The sequence below is a fragment of the Cyanistes caeruleus genome, chromosome 6, assembly GCF_971803275.1.
Source record: "Cyanistes caeruleus chromosome 6, bCyaCae1.hap1.1, whole genome shotgun sequence".
In the NCBI taxonomy this organism is placed as follows: Eukaryota; Metazoa; Chordata; class Aves; order Passeriformes; family Paridae; genus Cyanistes; species Cyanistes caeruleus.
In genome coordinates this window covers 19,709,325-19,736,461 of record NC_141706.1, presented here as the reverse complement: position 1 = coordinate 19,736,461, position 27,137 = coordinate 19,709,325, and the positions used below count along the sequence as shown (strand labels likewise).

Sequence of the window (27,137 nt, the reverse complement as noted above, 5' to 3'; positions counted from 1 at the left end):
TCCCCCCAAAGAGAAGGTGCCTTACTAGGGATGGCTCAGCCTTCACAAAACATGGCCTGAGTCAGTGGTTGGAAAACAGTGGAAACCACTGGTGTGGTTTGAAAGTTCTGTGATTATCTCTGCTCTAAGCATTCTCACTTCTCTTCAGCGGCCTGCTCCAGCCACTGCATTGTGCAATAACACAGCTGTACATTTAGGAACCATAGTCATGTAGAAGAATTGAGATGGGAAAAAATATTCAGCAAATAGTAGCTGGGGAGTGTTGCACTTGCAGAACTAAAGAGGTCAGATACCCAAACATCTGAGAGTGCTGGAAGGGTGAGCTTTCTCTATGTAAGGACTTGCATCATCTTTATTTTTTCTTTTTTCTTCTTTTTTTTTTTTTCCAGATTGACTTCCCATCCCTTTCTTTTGACATTGAATATAAAATGCCTCAAGCTGCAAAGAGTACTGTGCATCATTCTGTAGAAACATTAGAAAAGCCGTTGAGAGAACGTCTCCTTGCCATTCTCTCCAAGGATAGCACCATTGGGTACGTCCATCTCTTCCAGCTGGCTTCTTTTTGCACATGACAATTTGTAGCTAGGATATAGAATGCTTATGTATTCTTGAGTTTCTGTAGTTTATTTATTTTTTTAAAATATTTTGAAAACCTGTAGAGACTTAAACAAGAGATTGAATTAAGTGTGTGAAATCATGGTACTGATTTAATGAATTTTCTTGAGCTTTCCATGGCTGGTGCTATAATAGTTTCTTACTGCAAGACTGTTGCCCCCTTGCCTGCCTGTTATAGTCACCTGTTCCTGCTTGGCAATTTCTCAGTTCCAGGCAGCAGTGGCAGTCTCAGCAGTGGCTGTTGATGTGCCATGGGAGCTTTTCTGGCTCATTTGGCTTTTTCTACTCATCTGTACCAAACTAACATTGATGTTTTGGGTTTATTTCAGATTATAATAAAACTTAATTTTGTCCTGCCCAAATGATAAATTTGAACAAATGTTTCCTTAATGGTTTTATTTGGCTTCTTGTTTTGACTTTCGTGGAGGAAGGAGTCATTTCAATGTGATTCCATTCTGTGTGTTAAATTATCTGTATGAATACAACAATCGGTGGTATTTGGGTTATTCAAGTGATGGTTTGTCATGTGTGTTATAAACTGAAATGCTCTTGTCTGCAGGCTGTCAAAAGAAGATAAAGAATTTTTGTGGGAGAAGAGACATTATTGTCATAGCCATCCTAATAGTCTACCAAAAATACTGGTTAGTGCCCCTCACTGGGACTGGGCAAGTCTTCCAGAAATATATTCATTACTTCAGCAGTGGCCTCCTTTATCACCCTTAGCTGCCCTGGAACTACTTGATTCAAAGTAAGAAAACCAGTGTAAATGAACTCTGTGTTTTGTTCAGCATTAAATGACTCTTCTTTGGCAGAAGATCCTGGGAATGGTGTTCTGTGGGAAAATACTGCTGAATTTCTTGTGGCAAAAGTTAAATGTTTTTAAAATTTTAAAGAACCCCATGCCTACTTTATTGATACAGGCTTGATCAAGTCATGTAATGAAACCATAGCAACAGTGGTTAGGGTTCTGAAGTTTAACATGCAACAGGACAGGAGTTTATACAACCAGAGTTTTGAGAGGTTTTGAGTGTGCTTTTCCTAAATATGCACATGTGGTTGCGTCTTATGTGATGAAGGGCCTCATACTTGTAGATTTCTTATTGAGCTTTTGAAGACTTTACAGTTGCTTTCCTGTGTAGCTTATCTCAAAAAAAGAATAAGAAAAAAAGTCCTACATGAACAGAGAACACTTAATGTGGATTTGTGGTGACTTTCTAGGTTTGCTGATCAGGAAGTACGAAGTACAGCTGTGAACTGGATAGAGACATTGAGTGATGATGAGTTAACAGATTTCCTCCCTCAGTTTGTACAGGTAAGACTTTCTGCCTACACAGAGATTTGAATTTTTCTGGCTCTTGAAAACCCAAAGGAATTGCTTCTGACTAGTAGCAGAAGTGCAGTTGTGTGCCTCTAACTGTAATGCACAGTAGGGGAAACAGTTTGAATAAATAATCGCTTTGTGACTGTCCAAAGTATTTGTGGCAATTCTGTCTGTGCATTAGTCTCAAAATATGTCTTCATCAAGAATTAAATGCAGACCTGATTTATGTAATTTCCATTGTATTTAGGCATTGAAGTATGAAACCTACCTTGACAGCGCTCTTGTGAAATTTCTTTTGTCTCGGGCACTTGGAAGCATTCGAGTTGCGCACTACTTGTACTGGTAAGGGGTTCTTTGTTCCATTGTTCCTGTAATGTGTGTGCCACAAGATCAGTATTTTCAGGTAAAAAATCCTTCTTAATGTCATCATTCAATAACATAACAATGACTGTTGTGAATGGTGATTATACAGAATGTAGCTCCTGGTTGTGGGTTTGGGGTTTTTTTAATGAAGGAACAGGTAGTGACTCTATAAAGCACAAACTTATCTTTTCTATCCTGTATATCCGTAACTTCAGACATATATAGTACTGATGCACTAAAATATTTTAATGCCTTAATTGTTTGCTGCATTTTCCATAGGAAAATTTAACCTATCTCCTTTATTTCAGGCTTCTTAAGGATACACTGTATGATACAAAGTTTGGTATAAGGTATGAGCAAATTCTTGGAGCTTTTCTTTCAGTCTGTGGAAAAAGGCTGAGGGAAGAGCTGGAGAAGCAGACCAGGCTAGTGCAGCTCTTTGGAATGGTAGCAGAAAGAGTAAAGCAAACAAGTGGATCTGCTCGGCAGGTGTGTATATATTGTCTTTTTAGTCTAAATTCAAAATGTTATGTAAATATATTAGAAGATTTATGAACATGTTGCTCCACAAAGCTTAATTAAGTTGATGCTTTTGTCAAGTTTATCACCTGAAACATGGTGGTGAGGTGATAGGGCAAGAAAGTATAGGATGGTTTCTGTGTATGATCAACTGGAAATGAATTTAAAGCTATTACTGCTGAAGAATGATTTTGTCATGCAAAATAATGGGATATCTGTTTTTGTGCTGATAATAGAACTTACAGTTTGATGGAGTGGGATGCTGTCATCTGGTTCAGTCAAAAAAACTCCACAAACATGTGTGATGAGCTAAGCTTAGGTATTTTTAATAGTTAAGCCAGCAGCTGTAGTTTCTAGTATTCCTTTGACACTGAGGAGTTGAAATAGTCTCCAGGGTAACTTTGTCCAGAGGTTTTCTGTAGATGCTTCAGTTAGCAAAATGTCAGCTGAATTTTCTTTTTGTCTGCAGGTTGCCTTGCAAAATGGCATGGAGCGTGTGCAGTTATTTTTCTTGAAGAACAAATGCCGTTTGCCTCTCAATCCCAGTCTTGTGGCAAAAGAGTTAAATATTAAGGTACTGCATGTTCAGGGTTTCAAAACCCTTTTGCAAAAATTACATCTAGGTAAAGCTTTTACAAATGAAAAAAATTATTTCCAGTGCTTGAAAACTCTTTATGCTGTGGAGATGGGGTTTAATCAAAAATGCTGATTGAATAAGGCAGCAAAATTTGCAGAGCAAAGATAAAATGTGCACAAATACAGTGTAAAACCAACAAAGGCACTTGTGTTAGAAAATATAGACATATATCTGTAATAACTTATTACATCCTCAGACCCTGTCTCCTGAGACCAGCAATCCTGAAAGTGGCATGAAAAAATCATGTGTGTGTTAGTAATCAAAAGAGGAAATTGACCAAGAGTATAAAGTTCAAGCAGTGGGTAAATACTGTGAAACGTGTGAAACTACCTGTTACTGGTTGTGTCCAGAGATGCTGGGGAGGGAGGCAAGAGCTTTATTTTATTGTGAAGGTCCAGCAACTAATAATGTAGGAGAAGCAGGTAGATTATTTTTCCAGAACTCTGCAAGGTTTGACAATGTCTGCTCAACCACAGTCTTGATTATATCATTATGCATGACTGAAAACCTAAAGGTTTGTTAACGCTTGAGCTAATCCTGTGTTTGAGAGACAGCTCATCTCACTTGCCTTCTCTACTGTAACTATTAAATCACGAGCAGGGACTTGAAAGCACATAAATAAGAAGATACTGTGAAACACACAAATACGCATTTTTAATACATCTTCTGGGTTAAAAAAAACCCAAAAAACTGCTGATAAAATATTTATTCATGTTTTATTTGCTCTTCCCTTCAGAATGTATAAAACATCACTGTGCAGCACTGTTGGCTTTTGTACAAGAATTCAACAAGTAGCAGCCAAAGGGCTCATTATTCAAAGGAAGCACGTATTCACCACAATTGAAATGTTAAAAGTCTGAATAGACACATTGTGCGTCAAACCTGCTTGTTGTCAGAATGTCTTGTTTTCTGGGCTAGCAGGAATAGTTCTTTCTGACCATTGACACTAAATCTTCTTGCAGGCCTGTTCTTTCTTCAGCTCCAATGCAGTACCACTCAAAGTTGCACTGATAAATGCAGACCCGCTGGGAGAAGAAATTAATGTGATGTTTAAGGTAGGTCTTACATGTGTATTGGAGAAAAGAGGTTGAATGATAATCACTATTTCGCTGGTGTCAATTAATTTTAGAATAGACCAATAAGCTTAGTTATTCTGTGAGTTTGCTCCTGTGTGTCATGTAGAAAGCAACATGTGAACATAAAAATCTACCACATGAAAGTTTAACTGTAGCCTCTTTCTCTTTTAAGTTTACTGTATCACTGGTTAACTTTTATTTTTCCATTTAAGGTTGGAGAAGATCTGAGACAAGATATGTTGGCTTTACAAATGATTAAGATCATGGATAAGATCTGGCTGCAGGAGGGACTGGATCTAAGAATGGTTATCTTCAAGTGTCTCTCAACTGGAAAAGACCGAGGTGCTAAACCAGATGATGCCTTTAACCTTTGCTCCCCCACTTCAGTTTCTTGTCACACTGATAGTGAAAAACCCCTGGGCAGTAGGTGACAAGGAGCAGTTCTACTGCAAACAACTTCATTACTTGAGAGTATAATAAGTTAAATTGTTCTGAATTTCCTGATGGCTGAGTGACATCTAAATATGTTTCTTCTCTTGGCCGTTCTGTTGTCAATGAACAGTGGTACAAACAAACAAATACAGTGATAAAAGCTAAGGTTGCTCTTGATGCTCTTACTGCAGCACAAGAAAATACTGGTGCTGTAGCAATCCTTATTCTGAAAGTTTAATTATAGTGAAAGTATTCCAATGCAAACCAAAATGCTGAAGTGTCTGGAATCTCCTGCACTTGAGGGAGTATCATTCTTGTACTGAAATGTGTAAAAAGATGAAAAATTTAAACTAGCCCTTGCCATGCACACACACTATTCCTCAGAATTAGTGTCATGCTGGTGAAAGTTCCTTGGCAATATGAGGCTGTCTCTGGGGTTTGAAAGTAGGTCACAGAACTCTTGAGTGCAAATACTGCCCTGCACCTTGAACATGCTTTTTGCTAGTTTTAGCTAATTCTCTAGGGCTAGCCAATAGAAACCAAAGATATTTAAGAGGATAAACAGTAACTTAAGTATTTCTTCAGTCAGATGAACAGCATGACCAAAACTCTTAAATGCATGGAAAAGATGGAACTCTAGGTTGGCAAAACTAAGCAAAAGGCTTCTATTTATGTAAGACTTGCTTTTTGGAGAAACAGATGGGTTTTCCTCCTACTTTGAATGATGATTTATAGTTGGTTTTTTTTCTTGCTGCTAATATTAGTGTCCTTAATGTACTCAAAAGATTAAAGGGGAAAAGTAAAATGGATGCAAATCACAGATGTACCTTTAGTAGCTCTTGCCAAGATAGAAGTAAAATTCTGTTAATCAACTAAATGTTTTTATTTTATGATTTAGCTATACAAATATTTTTAGTAAATTACATCTCCAAAGGAAACCCACATATAAAGCCCACTGTCTGGTCTGTTTCAACACTTGACACCTGATAAAGTTACTAGATTAATTCACTGTTAGCGTGTGAGAATTGTCAGCATCAAAGTATTTTTCCGAAATTAGACTAAGGAGTTTATGTGGTAGAATCTAATAATTCAAAGTATAACTTAAGTGTTCATCCTAGCAACTGTAACTAGTTGTAGTAAAGCACTTTAAGTTGGATTGCTACATATGTTTCATGGTTTACTTTGTAACATAGTCTGTGGCAATGCTATGGGGACTAATAGAATAATTTTTGCACCTAACTGGGTTTTATAGGAGGTTGGTCTAAGAGTGCAAAATTCGTCATTGTTAGGAAAGTTTCTACTGAATAATGAAAATGCAGGATAACTTAAGGAGATCGCTAAAAGCAGTTTGTTTTATTCTACATCAAGGCATGGTAGAGCTTGTTCCTGCTTCAGATACACTCAGGAAAATTCAAGTGGAATATGGGGTGACAGGTTCTTTTAAGGACAAGCCTCTGGCAGAATGGTTGCGGAAGTATAATCCTACAGAGGAGGAGTATGAAAAGGTAACTTCAGCACTGTTCTTTTTTGAAGTTCTTCTGAAAGGGCCAAGTACAATCTGATGAAAGAATGAAATTCATATCCAGATCTTCCACTGAAGTTTTTGTTTTGTATATTTAAGAAACTTAATTTTTTCCTAAACTTGAAAAAGAGCAAATAAAAATCTCCCCTATAAAAGGGAGCCAGATGGATTCTCATAGCTGTTATTGGCTATAGAAAAAATGTACTTTAAATTTAAGAGCGGGGGCAATAGTGGCCACTCTTAATTAGTGAACTACAATTAATTGTAGTTCAGGAGCAATGGCCTCTTTTTGTACACATGAGGTTCGGAAATTAAAATATTTTTTGGGGTTATAATGCTGTTATATAATACATAGGAAATTCAAGTCTTGTACCCTTTTCTTTGCTAACATAGTTTTGTGATTTGTCTTCAACTCCTGTTTTCTCTTTCATTCATGTAAAAAATAAAATAACCATTTTTGCTGGAAAGTGGGATATCAAGGGATTTTAGCAAAGCTAACAGTTTGAAGAACAGTATTTGGGAAAAAAACCACCATATTTATGGTCTGTTTTGCCTGCACTGGATTTTCCACTCATCGAGATTGACTGTTGAATACATGAATTATATTTTTCCACTAATATTTTATCTCAATTCACTTGTTTTCTCTCTCTCCCCCAGGCTTCAGAAAACTTCATCTACTCTTGTGCAGGATGCTGTGTAGCTACTTATGTCCTGGGAATCTGTGACCGCCACAATGATAACATAATGCTCCGAAGCACTGGGCATATGTTTCACATCGACTTTGGAAAGTTTTTGGGACATGCACAAATGTTTGGTAGCTTTAAAAGGTATTTTCTGTGCCTAAGCAATGTAGTGAATGAAGTGATTTTCTTTCCAAGCGTTGCTCCGGGAGATCTGCTGTAGGTCCAGTACCATGTGAATGTGCTGTGTAACCTGAGGCAGCACTTGGGAGAGGAATGCAAACCAAAGCCGTGAAACAGCATTAATGGAGTATTTAATACCATTACCTCGGGGTGGGGATGGAGGGCAGCAGGAAACACGGTGAAGAGACCTTATGATGAACTCACAAATTCTGTGCTTTTTGGACAGGGATCGAGCTCCTTTTGTGCTGACATCAGATATGGCTTATGTCATTAATGGCGGGGAAAAACCCACAATTCGCTTTCAGCTGTTCGTGGATCTCTGTTGCCAAGCTTACAACTTGATAAGGAAACATGCCAGCCTCTTCCTTAACCTCCTTTCATTGGTAATCATTTTTCACATTCAGTTGAAACTTGATAGATCTGTCATGCTGGGTTGTATTAAAAACTGTGGTTTTTATGGTGCAGAAATTCATAATGAAGACTTCTTTTAAATGCCAGAAACATCTGATCTATTTTTTGGGAAGCTTTGCTTGGAATCTTTTAAGCTTTTTTACTGCCTACCTCTTTCTTGAAAATTTAAAACGAATGTACCACCACAAATTGCACTGCAAACAGTTTTTAAGTGCTTTTAATTTAGCAGAAACGTTGAATAACTGATGATTATAAGTAATTGTTGTCCATTGCTGTTAGTATATAGCAATTTAGTGCAATTACAAATGAATTTGAGGGTCTAAGTCTTAACCATTTCAGTATAAAATCATACTGTGTTTATTGCATTAAAACTAAATTTCTTGCAGATGCTTTCTTCTGGGTTACCAGAACTAAGTGGGATTCAGGACTTGAAGTATGTCCAGGATGCTCTCCAGCCCCAAACAACAGATGCAGAAGCCACCATTTTCTTCACAAGGTACTGGATATGGGAAAACTAAAATATCTGCCACTATCATCCTCTAAATGGGAGATTTCTGATAGGAAAAAACGTACTAGGGATGGTCACGAATGTGTCTGTACAGGTTGAACAGTTACACTGTACAGTCATAAAATAACAGATAACTACATAAGTAAAATCATTTCCATAGAAGAGTAATGCTTGTGCTAACATACCTCGCAGATTTTAGGGGTGACCTTGTGTGAAAAATTGGTTTAAAGTGCTGAGAGTAAATAATCCTGCCTGGCTGTTTAACACATTTTGAATACATCCTAAATTGCTTAACAGCAGAGTATATGATGGAAAGCATTGTAAAGAAATTCTCTCTTGGAGAGGTGCTTTTGCACACTGGGGAGGGAGGATGGTGGAGGAGTGCAATACAGTGTAATTGAGGTGTTGCTATGTGTTAGAAAAGTGTTACTGTACTTCAGCTATGCAAGGGAAACTGCAGTGGTGTGCATGCCACTTAGAATCATAGAAAAGTTTAGGTAGGAAGGGACCTTTAAAGGCCATCTAAGACCAATCCCCCTGCAATGAGCAGGGACATCCTCAACTTAGATGAACTTCCTCAGAAACCTGTCCTGACATCTACAACAACTCTGGGCAGCCTGTTCTGGTGTTTCACCACTCTTACTGTAAAAAAAAAAAAAATTCTTATATCTAATTTGAATCTATCCTCATATACTTTATCCCTTGTCCTGTTCCAACAGGTCCTGCTAAAAGGTTTGTCCCCATCTTTTGTGTAAGTTCCCTTTAAGTAGGAATGGCCTCCCCATGAAAGGCCACAGTAAGATCTCCCCAGAGCCTTCTCCAGTCTGAACAATCCCCATTTTCTCAGTCTGTTTTCACAGGAGATGTGTTCATCCTTCTCATAATTTCTGTGGCCCTCCTCTGGACCTCCTCCAACAGGTCCATGTCTTGCCAGGGCTCCAGGGTTGGATGCATGTCTGGAAAACCTTCACGTCTTCAATAAAAACCTATTCCAATGTTTGGATACTGAGTCTTCTATTAAATATTGATATGATACTAATTATATAGCCCATTGATCATTCTTACAAACCATTTGTTTGTCAGCAAGAAATAGGGTTTATTTTTCTTAGACTTCAGTCTGATACATTGACAGAACCACTTTTGTGTGTTTTGACATTTTCTTTTTCTAGACTGATCGAATCCAGTCTGGGAAGTGTTGCCACAAAGTTCAATTTCTTCATTCACAACTTGGCTCAGCTGCGTTTCTCAGGTCTGCCTTCTAACGATGAGGCCATCCTGTCATTTTCTGCTAAAACCTATTCTCTCAAACAAGACGGCCGAATCAAACAAGTGTCTGTGTTTACGTATCAGAAGAGATACAACCCAGATAAACATTACGTAAGTATGTGGGAGCTGTTTCCACTCAGGGAGGATAATGGTGTATTTTCTTCCAACAAGATACAGCAGGGACAGCTGACCAAAACCAGCCAGAGGGATATTCCACAGTGTATAATGTCACTGTCAGCAACAAACACTGCAGGTACAGGAAGAAGGCAGAGGACAGGACAGGGTTGTCTTCCAAGGTGGCTGTTTGGAAACTGGCTGAGCATGGACCTGCTTGTGGGCTGTGGTGATTGTCTTGCATCACCTTCCCTCCCCAGAACTGTCTTTATCTCAGCCCACAGATCTTCTCACTCTTGCTCTTGTTCTCCCCACTGTCCCACTGGTGAGGGGGTGGGAGTGAGCAAGCAGTTGCGTGGGTGCTGAGCTGCTGGCGGGGTAATCCAGCAACAGCACTGCTAGAGCACAGACTGGCATTTCTAGCATCCCATAATATCTTTCAAAATGAAAACACCTCTTGAAAAGAATCTCAAAGGAAGTAGAAAGGGCAAAGTAGTGTTGATGGAGATTATTTTAAAATACAGGAATTTGAGTCATGTTGATGGGCTTTAATGTAGCTGACTTCTGTAAAATGGCTCCTCCCTGAGTAGGAGTCGTTAAATCATACACACTGGTTTTGGTCTGACCTTCCAGTAAAGTTTGATTTGTTCCTCCTAAAAGCATTGTTTCCTGTACTAATAGACCTACACTCTTAGTCTTACTAGAGGCACTAACCACTGCAATTTGCCATCGGGATTTTAATAGACCTGGGTTACACTCTGAGACTTAATATTTGTATTCCTATGCAGGTGTGCAACCTTTTTTATTTTTTTTTTTTAGTTGTTTCATTTGTCTACTGCTATTTGCTGGGCTGGAGTAATCAGCTCAAGTTCCATTCTCCTGAATTTTTTATAATGTGAGCTATATTGATAGATGCAAATGTATCTCTTTCCAAGCTGTGTTTGCATATCTGACCAATGCTTAAGTGAAGAGCTTTGTATTGAATCACTGTATAATAAATGTATTTGTGTACTCCTGATCTAAGTCACAACAGCCTTGCCTCTTCCAGGAAACTGTTAGGATGGTCTAGATTCTGTCTAGATGTTTAAAGTTAAATTATATGTCATAAGTTCAACTCCTCTACACATAAAATGAGGCCACTGAACTGAATTTTCTGGGTAGCTCTCAAACTTCATTTCTCTTGAGTAATGTGAATGTATTCTGGGACTGTACCCACAATACTTTGAAAAATTATTTTTGTATAATGCAGTGCACTTGCATCTTCCCACCAAATTATCACTTCAAAAATGGAATCCTTTAGAATCAGGAGGGAATTAAATTTTAAAAATGCACCTGAAAGGTTCTGTGGGAGTTTTGACCTCACAGATACATGTTTTGGTGTACTCCTGCACCAGTATTAATATTTTGTATACCTGGTATGAACTTCCAGTGAGGCTTCAAAAGGAGAGTGTACAAAGCTCAGCCTTACCTACCTTCATCATCCTCCTCTCAGGTATGACTCTACCTTGTGGGAAGATCATGTGATGTTACTTTACCTTAAGGGCTATTTATAATTCTAACTCTACTACGAAATGCAAATGGTGAAATAAGGGATTTAATAATTGGATATGTATTCAGGAGAAGGATTACTATAGGAGAAAGAGTTGATTGTGAAGAAAATTACTAAGTCATTTTATAATATTTTTATATAAGTTACTTCTATTTTTGTGTTTTGGACAGATCTATGTAGTGAGAGTTTTGAGAGAAGGGCAAGTTGAGCCAACGTTTGTCTTCCGAACATTTGATGAGTTCCAGGAGCTCCACAACAAACTTGGCATTCTCTTTCCTCTTTGGAAGTTACCAGGGTACGTTCCTAACTCACTCATCACTATTACAAAAGCAACAAAACTGCTCCCAGCTGGGTGGAGGAAGAAACAGTTTGAAATGGAGACAAAACTGCTGAGGGGCAAACTAGACCTCAAAGTTGGCAATTAAGGGAGAAAACATTTGTCTCTCAGTTTTAAGGAGGAGATCCGGAGGATCAGTGTTGTGGCATGTGTGTCATATCACATATAATAATTACCTATAAATATTTCCTTGCCTTTCTGGAGTGTCACAACCTATCTGCATGCTGTGTTTCTACTCTGGGTGGGCAAAAAACCCCAACCAAATGTATGTCAGCATTTCAGGATGGAAATGACAATGAAATCCTACTGTACTTACTTCTGATAAATTAACTGAAAACTCTGTGTTGTTCTTCTCGTGTAGCTTTCCTAATAAAATGGTTCTGGGAAGAACACACATCAAAGATGTAGCAGCCAAAAGAAAAGTGGAACTCAACAGCTACATACAGAGCCTGATGAACAGTTCTCCAGAGGTGGCAGAAGTGAGTACATATAATTCAAATGAAATGCAAGTTTTCGAGTTTTGGTGCTTTTTAACACTTAAACTAACATGTAACATTTCTTCCAAATTCAGTGTGATCTTGTTTATACTTTTTTCCATCCATTACTTCGTGATGACAAAGTGGAAGGAATAGATGGAATAGCCAGACCTGCAGGTAAGGGATGTTTATAAATTGGATTATATGGTACAGCACATTTACAATGTGAAACGTTTTTTACTTAACTGTAGTTTTCTCTCATGGAAAACTGCAGTACTGTCTTTCCAAATGTGCCTATATACAGTTTCAAGGACATATATACTAAAAATTTAAATAATATATGTGATCACTTGGGCTTGTTTATGGCTTGACTGAATCAGGTTTTTCACTCCAAACCTCCAAGCTGGTTCTTGTAGGGGAATGCAAAAACCTTTAAAGCCTATAGCCTTGCCCCTGTTTGGGATCTAGAAATAAAATCGGGAGCTGAACTTGGTCTAAGGCTTCTATTTTTTCCCATATGTGACAAGTTAGTGTAGTAGTGATGAAAATGTAGCAGTATTACAGAAGACATAATTGTCTGTTATTTCAGATACAAGTCCATCAAGTCCTACCTCAGGCAAAGTGGGAGGAGAAGTGAAGCTATCCATATCCTATAGAAATAGCACTCTATTTATCATGGTGATGCACATCAAAGACCTGGTAAGTGGAGATACTCCACTCACTGCCAACAGCTTTCCATTTTTTTCAATTACCATCTTGACTTAGGTTGATGCAGGAATGGTGAAACTCTCTCTCTTACTCTAGATTTCTCAACTGCCAGCTTAATTAACTGTTGCTTTTGAATAGCTTGATTGCAAAGTCTAGACACTTGGAAAAAAAAAATAAATACGCGAACAGTTGTGCACTAATTAGTTTTTGTCTTCTTTCTTTGGCTGTAGGTTACAGAAGATGGTGCAGATCCAAATCCCTATGTGAAAACTTACTTACTTCCAGACACGCATAAAACTTCCAAACGCAAAACCAAAATCTCCCGGAAGACAAGAAACCCAACTTTCAATGAAATGGTAAGTTAAAATTTATGTGACAACTTCCTATAGCTTGCTATAATATCTTTTTCTAAGAAGGAATTAAAATATTATCTAAAAAAAATATGTGAATATGTATAAACGGAAAAGGAACTGTTTTGAAAACTTTGTGCCCTGATTAAATATAAAGCAACTGAGTTGTGTCAGTGTGCTATTACAAGTAAGCAGAAATTGCTCAGACTCGCTCTGAGGATTGATGTGGAAAAGGGAAGGAATCTTAAAACTAAAAATCTCCCTGCCCTGGATTCACTGACTCATGATGTGGAGAAAAATGAATTCAGAAGTCTTGGCATGTAAATAGTACTTCAGTGAAAAAACACTCCTTTGAACACTTAACGTTAGGAACACAAAATAAAATAGGGATGTCCTTCAGCCTATTGTCTGAGAAAGGGACGTACTGAATGGTCACAATGTACAGTTCAGGTGTCTGTCAGTGGCTGGGCAGTCAGAAGAAAGGGCAGTTTGGGTAATTTCTTTTGGCTAACCAGAAGATTCTTGTCTTTTCATGTCCTAGCTCGTGTACAGTGGATACAGCATGGAGACTCTGAAACAGAGGGAGCTCCAGTTAAGTGTGCTCAGTGCAGAATCGTTACGTGAGAACTTCTTCCTAGGTGGAATTACACTCCCACTAAAGGACTTCAACTTGAGCAAGGAGACTGTTAACTGGTATCGACTGACTGCTGTACCCTATCTGTGAACTCAGTAAGAACAGAACTGTTGTATTCACTTGTGCTTTCTGCATCTTCCTACTTGAAGATAACCTGTACATCTTAAAACAAGAGACTCTCCATTTCAACAGATACATTGGACCAATGTTCAGGTAGCCTAATTTGGAGGATTGCAAAAAAGAACTGGTTTATACCCATGTGATGTTATCAAAACATCATTTGTAAACGTTTAAGAGTTGTGGATAAAGGAAGGGGTTTTTAAACCATCAGTGAAAGTGATATGAGCAGTTTGACTATGCTGGTTGGTTGAACCATAACTCAATCATAAGGCCTGTGGATGCAGTGCATTTTTTCTTTTAATTTGTTGCCACTGTTGTGTCATCCATGACATGATGCTAGAGAACATCAAAGAAATTGCATATTTTAGGATTACATTCCCACTACTAAGTGAGACATCATAGGAACAGCGACAGGTAAAATTTTGGTGGCTGCACACACACCTGTAGAAATGAAGGTTGAAGGGCTGGAAAAATTCCTTAGAATTACATTTAATCACAGATTCATGCTTTTCCGAGACTTACTGGACTGAGTGCCAATGATGGAAGTTGTAAATAATGGTGCCTTATTCAAATGCTTCTCTTTTACCTCATTTCTGGTATTTAAATATGTATACATATTAACTTTCTGCTCCTTATAAAGGGGGAACATTCTCATATTTGATACCTTACAGGTCCTACTGGAAGCCTTTTCCCAGGATGTGTTATTTACAAATAGCATCACTTATACTGATCTTCACAATTTGTTCAACTTAAATACATTTCTTTCTACCCCATCATCTACCCGGCGTTTCCAAACATTGAATGAAGACTGGCTGAATGTGGTACCATAGGAAATGTGCCCAGCTTCTCAGTGGGGGGTTTTGTTGTAATTTCTAGAACTTTTCAATACTGCAGTGATTAAGTGTGGAATAGATTCAAACACTAATCCGAAGTGGCATTTGCATCTATGCTTCCAGGGAAAGGGTGGCCTGTAGTTGAAAAGCACCACTACTGGATGAATCGCAGGCCAGAAATTAGTTCAGTTAACAGCTTTGAGAGAGGAACTTGGCTGTGAACTGATAAAGGAAAAAAAACCAAAACAGCAATACTGTTTCTCACTCCCAGTAAGAACTACTCCCACTAAAATGCTTAATTCCAAGGAGCATTAGATTTGAATATATTGTGACAGTGGAGTGCAAATGTCATTATCTCCTGTTGATACCACTGGCTATTTAATTAGGCCTTTCTGCACTACAGGTGTCACCTTTTTGTTCACCTTATTTGGGATTTAGGATGTTCATCTTCTGTGTAAACAAAGCTCTAAAGTAGCACACTTTTTTAGTACAAAATCTTGAAGCAGTCTTTTAAAGTGAAATATGCAAGTATGAACGAGGACACAATACAGGGAAATTTATCTATTTATCCAACACTAAAAACCTACTTTATAGTCCAATTTTCCTTCCCCTGCTATTGATCCATCTCCCTTCAATACAGAAGAGAGAAGTAAACTTGAATATCCTGGTGCCTAAATGATTCACGGTCCAATTTCATAGGAATTACTGCAATTAAAAAGGTAATGATATGATATCTTGAATGTTAGAAACTGGGCCAATACTAATGGGCGCTAGCAAGTCCCAGTTGTAGTAGGCATCCTCTGCATATTTTTCATTTAGCATATAGCCTGTAAATAATAAACTATATAACTAACTAGATATATTTCCTGCTCACTTGATGCTTTTGAGACTTACTCCATTCCATCATTAGAATCACAAGTCACTTAAACACAGGAAAGTAGACTACTGTTTTTGTGAAACGTTCCATTGTGAAATAAAATGAAAGCAATATGGACTGCCTTTTTTGCAGTTTGCTATTAAAGCACAGTGTCTTACAGCACAAAATACAATTAAACTAAAATCATTTAAAAAATGATTTGCAGTTTTAACAGTTGTCTGGACTGAAAAAAAAAAAGAAAAAAGTATAGTACTGTATTATTGTTAGCACATGTCCTGACTTCTGATTTAATCTTCTTCATAGCTTAACTCATTTTGTGCCTTTCCCTTCCTTTTCAAAATTGTCACTGGCTGGAGCTTTTTATGTTCATGGATTTTATGTTTTTTATGGGATCTGGCCTTGGCCTCTCCTCACACAAGTAGAGGACCAGCACCAAGCTTGCACCTCTTTGCACTATTCTCAATTACAAAAAAAACTCATTGTTGCAATAAGAATTTACCCTGCTTCATAGAAGAAGGAAGATAGATGTGAAAGAGGGAAATATTTGATTTGGATAGAATTTACCAGTATGCTAAGTAGCTAGAAAATGCAGTTTTAACAGCTTTTTATATCTTGTTTAATTAAAAGGAAAAAAAAAAAAACTTTTATGCACCGTTTGACCTGCAGCCAGAAGTGTAATTGTCCCTCCAGACCTTGTGTTGGTATCCGAGAGCAGCAGCTTGCGCTAGGACCTCTTCCTCTACTAATCTCCAACTTTGCACTGAACTTTTTATTACTGCCTTTGTACGACCTACAGCTGCCTGTCTCTGGACGCATGTGCGATCTTTGGTAAACGCTCTTTTCTCGATTTTTACAAGTGTAGGGTCACCTGCCTTAAGGCTGGGGCTGCCCTGAGGCCCGCTGTGTCCTCCCTTCCCGGGCGCTCCCTGACGGGTGGGGGGGGCCGGAGGGCAGCGAGAGCAAGGCGCCTCCCTCCGTCTGTGTATCTCTGAGAACCAAATACTTTAATTAAACGGTAATAAAGATGTACAATATGGCCGCGTCGGGCGGGTTCGCTGTGACTCCGTAACTCTCCTGTACGTACATTAAACACTATTCTGGAATAAAACCCAACGCGTGCCCAGCTCTGTGATGGGAAGGGGCGGGGCGCCTCCGGGCGGGACGGCTGAGGGGACGCGCGCGCCACGGCGCGGACATTGTTGATTGGCTGCCGCGGGCTGGGGACGGGGCCGGCGCTTCCTGCGGAAGTCGCGGGCGGGGCCGCTCCTCTCTCCCCGCTCTGCTCTGCCGCCATCATGGGTCGCATGCACGCTCCGGGGTGAGCCGCTAGGCCGGGCCGGGCCGCGCCCGGGGGGCGGCCCGGGGCTGCTCAAGGGGACTCGGGGAGCGCCGCGAACCGGGCCTGGGGTGGGAAGGATGCTGCCGGAGCGCTCCGGCGCGTGGGGGGATGGCGAGGGAGGCGGGCGGCCGTGTGGACATGGCGGCGGGGTGGGGAAGGCTCGGGCCGCGGCCGAGGGGCCGAGTCCCTCAGTTCGGGCGCTGAGTGTCTGATGTGCTTCTTCCCGCAGAAAGGGCCTGTCCCAGTCGGCCTTGCCCTACAGGCGCAGCGTGCCCACGGTGAGTCCCTTCCCCAGAATTTTCCCTAAACCTGCCCCGCCCCGTGCGCGATCCGGGACCCACAGAGCAGCTCAGGGTGCCCACGGAAGGAAAGAAAACGAGATCTGTAGTATTTTGCGTCATGGCTTTCAAATTGTGGCCTGTGTAAATGCTTCCTTGGCATGTGATGGAACAGGCTTCCTGGAGGGTTCGTGGCGTCTCCCTCTGTGGAAGCATTCAAGACCCACCTGGATGCGCTCCTCTGCAGTCTGCTCGAGGTGACCCTGCTTTGGGGAGGACGTTGGATTAGATGATCTCCAAAAGCCCTTCAGCCCTAAAAATTCTGTGGTTCTGAAATGATCCTTAGTATACTGAGAAAGCAAAGTGTCTTTTCCTGGCCAGATGGTTTGTTTGGCAAAGAAATCTCTTCGTCTTCGTACCTTTTTCTATTTAAGTATTTCTTCAAACACTTCGAGTCTGTATGCTGATAATGCCTAGAGATTAAATCACTGTTTTCACACTCGAATTTGCAACTGTGGAATAAATCGATTGCCTTCAAAAATATTTAACAACTAATTTGTTGGTCAGGGGACTAAACGAGGCAGTTTTGATGTGCTCTTAGTTCTTTCAAAGGTACTTCCACTTGAAATTGCTTTCTCTGTTCTCCTTTGCAAGATAATTTCTTGGAGGATCTGTTGGGATAAAGAAAAATTTGTGGTGCATGTGAAAAAGCATGGAGTAAAAAAACAGTGAAATGAGGAATAAACTAAAAAACAAAATCTGAAATTAAATAGATACAATTAAAAGCAAGGTAATATGAAGCTGCTTGAAGTACTGCTGATGGTTAAATTGCTTAATAACAATTAGAATGATCAAATGCTATACTGGTTTTTAAAAAATCCTGTGGGGATTTTTTTGCTTAGTTTTATTTGTATTTTGTCTTAAATGGTGATCTTTGGAGCACTTCTATGTTTATTTTTGCTGTGCTTTTCTATTTCATACTGTGACTACTAAAAATTTTAAAAAATCAGGCGCTTACACAGCTCATGGAAAGTCACTATAATGTAGCTTGTTGGTGTTGTTTTCCCATTAATAATCATGGAAGCATTGGCTTTATCTATATTGTTTAACATAAAATTAATAGAACAGGCAGAGTCCCACATTGGTAGGTTCATTTTGTTTTTTAATTAATTAGTGTACTTGAAGTCTGATTTTTCACTTACCTCTGTAGGTACTTTACTGAGAGGTGGCTAAATGGGTCTCAATTTTCTATTTGTCAAAGGACCTAGGTAAAGAATTCTTTCCTAAGGGCAGGGATTTGTTTTGTCTGTACCATTAGATTTGTGCTTCTGATGTGGCAGTTAAAGTGAAATGAAGATAAAGCAGTTGATTGGGGGCCTTATGGAGATTTTTAAATGTAAGCTCTCATCTTTACCCCTGCTTTCCCCCGTAACATTTCACTAGCTCTATAGGTTTATTATATCATGAAAAATTTCTCTGTCATTAAAAGTGCAATTTCAGTTCTTTCAGCTTTTTTCAAGCTTTTTCAGCTTTTTCTTTCAGTTTTCTCAAGTATTATAAATATATATATTTCTTTCTACCATTTATTAAGAGTTTTCATGCAGCTTCCCTGTGCCTCTGTATTAAGCAGGTTTTAATCAGTTTGGCTTTCTTTTTTTTTTTCTTATTTTCTTTAGTGGCTGAAACTTACTTCTGATGATGTAAAGGAACAGATCTACAAGTTGGCTAAGAAAGGCCTGACTCCCTCCCAGATTGGTAAGGATTATAAATCACTTCTGAATGGGGGCAAATGCACATTTTTCTGACTGTAATATCGTAATTGTTCCTTCAACCTATATTAAATAACATGCTAAGAGAACAGAGCATTTCTGGTGTTCCTGTGTTCACTGTGGATACCATTGAGATTCCTGGGATAATATCTTGCCACAAGGATCAGCAAGCCCAACACAGGGACATTATTTGTGTTGTTCTTGCAGGAAGCATATTTAGTGAGGCAGTGGCTTTTGTTTTTTTCAAGTGGAAGACTTGCAGCATCTGCTTTATCTTACAGGCTGTCCTTAGGGATGGCCACTAATAGGTGTTAAAGGGAAGTTTGGTGTGCCCAGTTTCCTGGAGGAAATTTTCCAATACCAGCAGCCCTGTGGAGTTTACTGAGCTAGGCACTGTGGCTGCACCATTCTGGTTCTGGGGTTTGAACCCTTCCAGAGCTGAAGTGTTTGCATGACACAGCTTTATATGGTCATGAGCTATATATGCAGCTTAAATAGGTGCTGTGTAAATGACTTTTTTTTTTTTATTATTGTAATCCTCAAAGCAATATTAACTCCTTCTAGAGGAATCCATAGAGTGGTTGAATACGTTGCTTTAATGAGTCCTGCTGAAAATTTTCTAGTAGTATTGGAAAAGATGAGCACCTCATGTGTTACCTGCCCTAAGCATGATGCGGGAGTCAGTTGTCTTTTAAGTGTTCCCAGATAAAGTGTTGTGCCTTTTCTAAGTTGTATTTTGTTCACTCATTGTCTGCCATTTCTTCAGTTGCCAGGTTTTTAACTTGGATAACCTTTTTTTTGGGTAGCTTGTAACTGTAAGGTCACTTCCACAAGACTTGTTGGTGTATGTTTCTTCTTTTCAGTGTAAGATGTACATGTTTGTTTCAGGTGTGATCCTGAGGGATTCCCATGGTGTTGCCCAGGTTCGCTTTGTTACTGGCAACAAGATTCTGAGAATCCTTAAGTCGAAGGGACTGGCCCCAGACCTCCCAGAGGATCTTTATCACTTGATCAAGAAAGCTGTTGCTGTTCGAAAGCATCTTGAGAGAAACAGAAAGGTGAGTGCTCCTTTAATTAGATAACTCAGTGTCTGCGGTTTTAAATTACACAGTAGTTCATGTACAGTTTGGCAAAGCAAAGACTCTTCATGTGGTGTTAGCCCACCTTTGAGTAAACTTCTGAGGCTGGGGAGGCATTTTGGTCAGGAGAATGGTCTTTGAAAAATATTTTAAAAGCAGTATTCAAACCGTGTATTTCTGGTCCTGCTCTGACTTTATGGAAGCTTTGGCAATGGAAATGTGAAGTTTTTAGCAGTAGGTGTGGATTACTTGCTTTACTGAAACTCATCTGAATTCTACATCAAGAATTACAAGTAGTTGTAACATTGGGGTTGTAATGTAACTTTGTTTTCCAGGACAAAGATGCCAAGTTCCGCCTGATTCTGATTGAGAGCAGGATCCATAGGTTGGCTCGCTACTACAAAACCAAGAGAGTGCTGCCACCCAACTGGAAGTAGTAAGTCTTCTCCTGCATTCTTCTTGGCAGTGAAGACTGTGAGGTCTTGTAAACTGTGCTGGGGCTGTTATTGAGAGGGTGAAGAGTGCATTGTGATAGGTGTGTATCACACACCAGGCAGCAGAGAACATTTTCATAAACAATCAACTGAAAAAGCAGTGAAACTTACACCTGGGTAAAATGACTGTTGTAACTCTTGGATAAAAATCATGGTCCCAACAAAATTGGTCACTACCAGGCAATTTTTACAACACTTTAGACTGTGGTCTTCGTTCTCAGGTACTTCTACAGTTCATGTCACTTTCAAAGCTTAGTGAAAAACAGCTTAGTAGCTGCGTCAGAAAGGAAAGTAATTTGTAGCTTTCTCTAGGAGACATAACCACGATAGAATTCCCATAGATGTTAGGATTAGCCTTGTTTCTCTAAGGAGACTCAAGTGCAGCTAGCCAGGTTTTTAAAGATGGTTTTGTGCTGTCACCCTAGGATTTTTATTGTAAAAGGAAGAATGAAATATGAAAAATTTTAAATAGTGATTTAGTTGCTGGTAGTAGTTAACTGATAGTTAAAACTTTTAACTGAACTTTGTTTTTGACAACTAGTTTGAAAAACTGCTACTGGAAATAATATTTCTCTCCTCTCTTTTTAGTGAATCATCGACAGCTTCTGCCCTGGTCGCATAAGAGCTGGCTGTGACTTACTGAAAGAATAAATATTCGTTACCTGAGTTTGTGTTGTCTCTAAATGTTTCAATGTATTCAAATGTGTTAGAAGCTTCTGCTTGTTTTAGGAAGCTGCATGTAAACAGGATGTTTTCCAGGTGGAGCAGGCATGTGGCTTTTGTTTCTGTGTTGCTGTGCTGCAGTATCAAATCTGGGTCATGCTTGTTGCGGTGCTACACCAGCTGGATGTGCTTAAACTGGTTTGATTATTTATTACCTGAGAGCCTCAAGTTAGTTAAGTGCCCTATTGATTCACTGCAAGTGTGTTTTATTCATGTGGGGTTGTCCCTCTGGTGTCCTGCAGAAGAACTGGGGGAGAAAGCAGTGACAGCAGGAAGATTTGGCAATATAGAAGTTGCAGGAGGTAACGGGTTAAGACAAAATTGGAGAGGTTAATCAGTTCATCACAGGTCATGTGGAGCTGTTGATTGTGCAGAGAGCTGAAGCAGAACTGCCAGTTCCTGGCTGTAACTTGCTGTAGTTTTTTAAGTACTTTTAAGAGTAATCTTTGAGATTTGGGTAAATGTGGACAGCAGTTTTAGCTCTTCTCAGATGGTATAACTTTACTGGAATAGTTTTCCCTAAACCCAAAGAGCAGGAGCTATTGTGTAATCATTAGTGCCAATGTTGGGCCTCCAGATTTCCAATAGCTTTGACCTGAAGTCACCTTTCTGCTGAAGAAACAAACTTGCAAAACAGACTGACAGCTTTCTCCTGTTTCTCCCAGGGGAAAATTAAAAATGGAGTTACTCTGAGTTATGACTTGCTTCTTGTCTGGTACACATTGAAGTAGCGTCCTCGTTCGGCGCAGCGCGGGCCGCTCCTTGCTCCCCAGGCAGCTGTGTCCGAGAAGGGAAAGCGGCCGGGAGGCGGCGCTGGGAGCCAGCAGTGCTGCGAGCTCCGCGCACCGAGCTGCGCCGCCCGCGGGGCCGCCGCTGCCGGCAGCGAACGGGAAGCATTCCGGAGGTGCCACCTGCTCCTGGAGCTTGTTGGAGCTCACTGGAGCTGAAGGTACTTCCCTGAGGATGGAAGAAGCGACGTACACCTTATCTCTTTCTGAGGAATGGTAAAGGTGTTGCAATTGTGCCATTATGCTCAGTGTTCTGCTTATGTTGCTAAAGATTCTGTATTTCCTGTAAAGCATACAGGCTAGTTTTAGGTAAATTGCCCTCAGTAGAATTAATTATGAAATCAGAATGGCCTGTATTAAAAGGGACATTAAAGATTACCTAGTTCTAACCCTCTGCCTTGGGCAGGGATACCTCAGAGCCCCATCCAGTCTGGTCTTTATCACTTCCAGGGAAGGGGCAGCCAAAACCTCCCTGGGCAACGTGCTCCAGTGCCTCACCACTCTCAGCAAAGAATTTATTCCTAATACCTAACCTAACCTTCCCCTCTCTGTTTGGACCCATTACTCCTTGTCCTATCACTACAGCTCCTAATGAAGTATCCCTCTCCAGCTTCCGTCTAGGCCCCCTTCAGATAACTGAAAAGCTGCTGTGAGGTTTGCAGACATGCCTCTTCTCCAGACTGAAAATCCCCAACTCTTCCATTCTGTTTTAATAGGGGAGCTGCTCCAGTCCTCTTTACCAACTTCATGGCCCTCCTCTGGATTTGCTCCAATAGTTCCACATCTTATGTTAGGGACCCCAGGGCTGGACGCAGTGCTCCAGGTGGGGTCTCACTGGAGGAGAGCAGCGTGGCAGAATCCCCTGCCTTGACCTGCTTGTGCTACTATTGCAGCTCAGGGATTGTTCATCCCTTACCCTTTGGACTGCCAGAACAGGCACAGCAGGAGTTAGGCTCACTAGTCCCAGGGTTGTCTGCTCAGCAGCTGCTGTGGGAACACTGGGGCCAAGCACTGGCAGAGGTAAATCTTGCCTGGGGGCAGACCCTGGAACCTATGAAATTGAGCAATGTCTCAGAGGGATGTGCTCCAGGAGGAAAAGTCACTTGGAAGCATTATGTAAGTTCATGTTTTCTGGTACAGGGCTGTGAAACTCTCAGGTAGTCTGCTAGGTTTTCTGTCATGTTCTGAGCACCAGGACTGCCTGAGCAGCTCAGGACTGGTGATGCAGCTGCCCAGGAGAGTTAGTGGAGTCTTTCTTCCACTCTGTAAAGGTACAGTAACTACTCCTGTCTGTAGAGAGAGATAGGATAATGGGCATAAATGCAGACATGCATATAGTTGCATATAGTTAAAAAAAAATATTTTTTAAGGGCTAGCGCAAGCTGTCCCTGCCTCATGGTTATCTCCAGGCATCACTCTGGCTTCCCTCTTAGTACTATGGGTGTTCTCAGGCTTTGGGCCCCACTGTCCTCTTGCTTTCTCCTGTCACTGTCACGTCTCTTTATTGCTTCCCTTGCCTTGATTTAACCTTCAGAATATACTGGTTTTGCCTTATTCCAAGCAGCAGTGTACAAATTTCCAGCATTGCCTTTCCTCCAGTGGCACTTTTTGCTTTCCCAGCAGGTACAAATCTGAACAATGATTATTTTATTTTTTTCCAATCCCAGTGTAAGCTTTTTGCTGGGGCACACATCAGAAAGGAGCTCTCAGCCTCTGTCATTTCCATCTCTCTTGGCCTTTCCTTCTGCAGGGAAGAGCAGCCCCCTTTTTTGCAAATGAGTCAGGCCAATTTTCTTCCTTTCCTTTAGCTAACATGAGTTTAGCCTACCCTGGTTTGGGTCAGCTAGGGCAACACTTAAATGTATGAACACACCTTCACGTCTTCTTCACTTCAGCCTGGAATGCTAAGTCCAGAAAGGTCTTTGGCTAAATGAATAGATGCCATGTTCAGTTTCTACCTCTGTTTCTAGGAAAGTGTTTGAAAGGTGACAATTAAGTATGAAAAGGATTAACCTTGACAGGGACTTAAGGAAAAGCTTTGATTCAGTCATGGCTAGAGGATCCTCTTAGTGCTAGGTATCTGTTTATTCTGAAGGCTTTAGTGGTGTGTGACTGGTTCTGCTGTGGAGGCAAATAACCATCTTTTACCCCTGAATTTTTCTGATTGACAGTTTCTTGTTTACAGGTACCTCTGTGAAAAAAAACTTAGTAATTTATTTCAAGTAAGGAAACTTGAACACCAGTTATTCTACTGTTGAGTCATTGCCACTGCTGGAAACCATTAATTTCTTTAGCTGAAAAGGGGCAAAAAAAAGTAAACCAAGCTACAGCAGTGACAATCAGAAAAGGCAAGAAATTATGTGGATTTATAAAGGTAGAGCTGCATGTGTGTGCTGCTTTGGTTTTTTTTCTTGAAAACAGTTTGTTTCCAGTTGCATTTTCTGTCTCTGTGCATTTTAATTTTCAGCTCAAAATCATAGCTTGCGAGTTAATACAAATAGGAAAAAGTGAATGAGAAGATGAGGAGTGCATTTTCGGAGCGATGCTGTGTGTGTCACTTTCTTCCACTGTTTTCAGTGTCACTTACAGATCAGAAACACAGTGTAGTTAAAAAGCACCTCACGTGTTTCTCGGGGCTCACGGGCCGATTTCTTTCCCCGTTCCCATTTAAATAAAGAGGAGTAGAGCTTATGGAATTCACCAAAGGCAGGTTGGGCGCTCGCCGGGCTCTGGGGTAGCTGGCGATTCTGGCTTAAGCTAATGCTGCCTCGCGTTCATGCTTTTGTTCTCCTTTCAATGCTGGGATCAAACTCGTGAAAAACTGCGGCTGTTGCTGGGAAGTCCCTTCAATAACTCGGCACATTTGCATGACAATACGTGGCTGTGCCCTGGTAACCTCCCTCCTTTGCCAGCACATATCTTGGCAGCAGGAAATGCTTCCACAGTGTTTGCTGCGCTAATGGTATGTCCGTGAATGTCCTTTTCTTGCTTCCAAGGATTTCTGGATATAGTTGCAGTTGGATAAATGAAGGCTTCCCTCTTTTTCTCTCCTCTACACTCCTGCTTTCAGGATAAATTTTACCTCTGGTTAGAAATCTATAAACTTTGTAATGAACAGTGTTGCTGATTAACGTGAGTGCTTTCCTCTCACCACGGGATTTATTAGAGATGTTACCCAGCACAGAGGCAGCCGTAACTGGAGCTGATTCGATAGGACAGGATAACGTTAATGGCACGGCAATATGTATTGCATGTGAGGCTAAACTACACGTTGGACATAGTGCTACAGGGGCTGGTGACTACAGAAGGACTGGCAGCCTCTTTCTGGAGGCCTACTCGGTGTTCAGGGCAAGGGAAATGAAGCTCAGCCTGTTACCTCAAGCCCTGAGCTGAAATACCGGGTGGCAGGTAATTATGTCGCCTGTGCCTCAGGCTAGAGGTGTACCTACATTAAAAGATCACCTGAGTTTTCTAGTGACTGCTGGTTTTACAGGCTGATATTTTATTCCCTTTGAGGCTGCTCGCTCAAGACCCCTTTTCAGGTCAGAAATCTCCTTCTTCAGAGCCAGGAAGGGGCTTTCAAGTTTAGCGCAGCTGTCAGGGATCAATCTCTTTTACAGCTCCTTCAAGTTTTTTCTGATGCAGATGAGTAATTTCTGCAGATCCCGAGTCTGTGTTATGCCAGAGTGGGAAGATGGTGGCTGGTGTTTTGAACTGTAGAAGCTGTTGACTGACTGGGTGAAGAAACAGCCATTAAAAATTAATCAGGTTAAAAGAATTTGGGAAGGATCCAAATTTAAGGGGAACAGTTCTGATGGTGAAGGCATTTGAGATTTGCAAGAAAAAGGATGGAAACCTCTTTTAGTACAATATATTTTAGTGGACAAGGGGGCACACTGAAAGCTTTTGTGAAATACAGGCTATAAAATAAATTGTTTCCTCATGAGGTGTTTTTTTCCTGTTGCTTTGTTGTTACAGAAGAACTATAGCATCTGTCCTTTTTTTTTTTCTTTTTTGGTAGGTCCATCCCATCTTGCTCAGCTCTGCTGGCCTTGGCAAAACTAGGACTATAAATTGATAAATTCTCAGAAACCGCTGATGGAGTAACACCTATTGTATTGGGTATTCCATTTACACCTCAAATTTATGCTACAGATATCTCCTTACACCTGACTTAGACAGTTGTTCCTGATAACTTTCTTCAGCAGTAGATTCAGGTCTGGATTTTCTTTAGATTTAGTACTCTGTTATTTTCAATACTGTGCTGAAAATACTGTACTTCTGACAAGCAATACAAGAATAATATTTGAAAATGGTATTTAGGTAGTCTCAAGCTAGGATCTCAAACCCATATATGATTATGAATATATGATATATCATATATTATATGATAAATAAATCCCTTACTAACAAATAACATTCCTGTAATGTGCAAGGAGGTGAAGGTTTTGGTGGTCCCAATTTCTTTCTGAGTGTTGGGTAATGACCTGGGAAGAGTCACTTTCTGGAGAGTATTTGGTTTTCTGCAATACACCAAATGTGAGTGTTGCAAATGTAATGCTGCAGAAACACCATTTCACTGATGTCCAGTTCTTATGTAGTAGTTTTGGCCCATAAATTCAGTGGTTTGTGTGAAAATAGAGTAGATAGCCCCCAGATTTGCAGGGTGACAGAGGCATAAAGCAGTGAAAGGGTTTGCTTGGGGCAGAAGGAGAGCGTGGAACCAGCTCCAAGGTCCTGGATCCCAGTCTCATGTCCTGCTTGTGAGAGCTGGGTGTTTATATGTAAATGGCCTGCGTGGAGAGTATGGAGGGAGCTCACAGGGGCTTTTGGGGACACAGACCACAGCACTGACTCCTGGCACAGGATCCCAGAGTGTGGCTCTTGGTGGACAATAGTGGGCAGTTACTAATATAATTATAATTATTATCTAATAATTAATAAAACAATTTAATTTAAAGTAATTAATTACTATTTTATAAATAAATTTGTATTTATATATTATTTTAGTATATATTATTAAATTATACTTCTATAATAAATTATTTAATAAAAATAATTTTTCTTCATATAGTAATTATTATTGATAGTTATAATTATTAACGAATACTAACAAATAATCCCTCTTTGCAGTGA

At 40.2% G+C, this 27,137-nt stretch overlaps 2 protein-coding genes across 4 annotated transcripts in view; both read left to right on the top strand.

Annotated features, from left to right (window-relative positions):
- Window positions 1-16,639, top strand: part of PIK3C2A (phosphatidylinositol-4-phosphate 3-kinase catalytic subunit type 2 alpha) — a 50,866-nt gene extending 34,227 nt beyond the window's left edge. For all 3 annotated transcript variants that reach the window (XM_086893139.1, XM_086893138.1, XM_086893137.1), the window contains exons 15-33: window positions 390-532; window positions 1,175-1,363; window positions 1,834-1,927; window positions 2,184-2,278; window positions 2,608-2,788; window positions 3,288-3,392; window positions 4,418-4,510; window positions 4,744-4,873; window positions 6,332-6,468; window positions 7,143-7,312; window positions 7,575-7,731; window positions 8,146-8,255; window positions 9,437-9,644; window positions 11,367-11,491; window positions 11,895-12,012; window positions 12,105-12,186; window positions 12,599-12,708; window positions 12,948-13,073; window positions 13,609-16,639. In XM_086893139.1, the coding sequence (XP_086749265.1) occupies window positions 390-532; window positions 1,175-1,363; window positions 1,834-1,927; window positions 2,184-2,278; window positions 2,608-2,788; window positions 3,288-3,392; window positions 4,418-4,510; window positions 4,744-4,873; window positions 6,332-6,468; window positions 7,143-7,312; window positions 7,575-7,731; window positions 8,146-8,255; window positions 9,437-9,644; window positions 11,367-11,491; window positions 11,895-12,012; window positions 12,105-12,186; window positions 12,599-12,708; window positions 12,948-13,073; window positions 13,609-13,791 (2,556 nt within the window). In that variant the 3' untranslated portion in view covers window positions 13,792-16,639. The remainder of the gene's footprint in view (window positions 1-389; window positions 533-1,174; window positions 1,364-1,833; window positions 1,928-2,183; window positions 2,279-2,607; window positions 2,789-3,287; window positions 3,393-4,417; window positions 4,511-4,743; window positions 4,874-6,331; window positions 6,469-7,142; window positions 7,313-7,574; window positions 7,732-8,145; window positions 8,256-9,436; window positions 9,645-11,366; window positions 11,492-11,894; window positions 12,013-12,104; window positions 12,187-12,598; window positions 12,709-12,947; window positions 13,074-13,608) is intronic.
- Window positions 16,640-16,661: 22 nt separating this feature from the next.
- On the top strand, window positions 16,662-21,156 carry RPS13 (ribosomal protein S13). The gene is made up of 6 exons (XM_086893224.1): window positions 16,662-16,849; window positions 17,100-17,148; window positions 18,825-18,903; window positions 19,806-19,975; window positions 20,332-20,432; window positions 21,079-21,156. The coding sequence occupies exons 1-6, from the start codon at window positions 16,827-16,829 to the stop codon at window positions 21,110-21,112; spliced, it is 456 nt and encodes a 151-aa protein (XP_086749350.1). The 5' UTR covers window positions 16,662-16,826; the 3' UTR covers window positions 21,113-21,156.
- Window positions 21,157-27,137: the final 5,981 nt, after the last annotated feature.

What these genes read in the sequence shown, in the direction of transcription:
- RPS13 (XM_086893224.1), top strand. Translation starts at nt 16,827, where the DNA reads ATGGGTCGCATGCACGCTCCGGG. An exon ending in CCTGACTCCCTCCCAGATTG is followed by an intron (nt 18,904 to 19,805) that starts GTAAGGATTATA and finishes TGTTTGTTTCAG; the next exon opens with GTGTGATCCTGAGGGATTCC. An exon ending in CTGCCACCCAACTGGAAGTA is followed by an intron (nt 20,433 to 21,078) that starts GTAAGTCTTCTC and finishes CTCTCTTTTTAG; the next exon opens with TGAATCATCGACAGCTTCTG.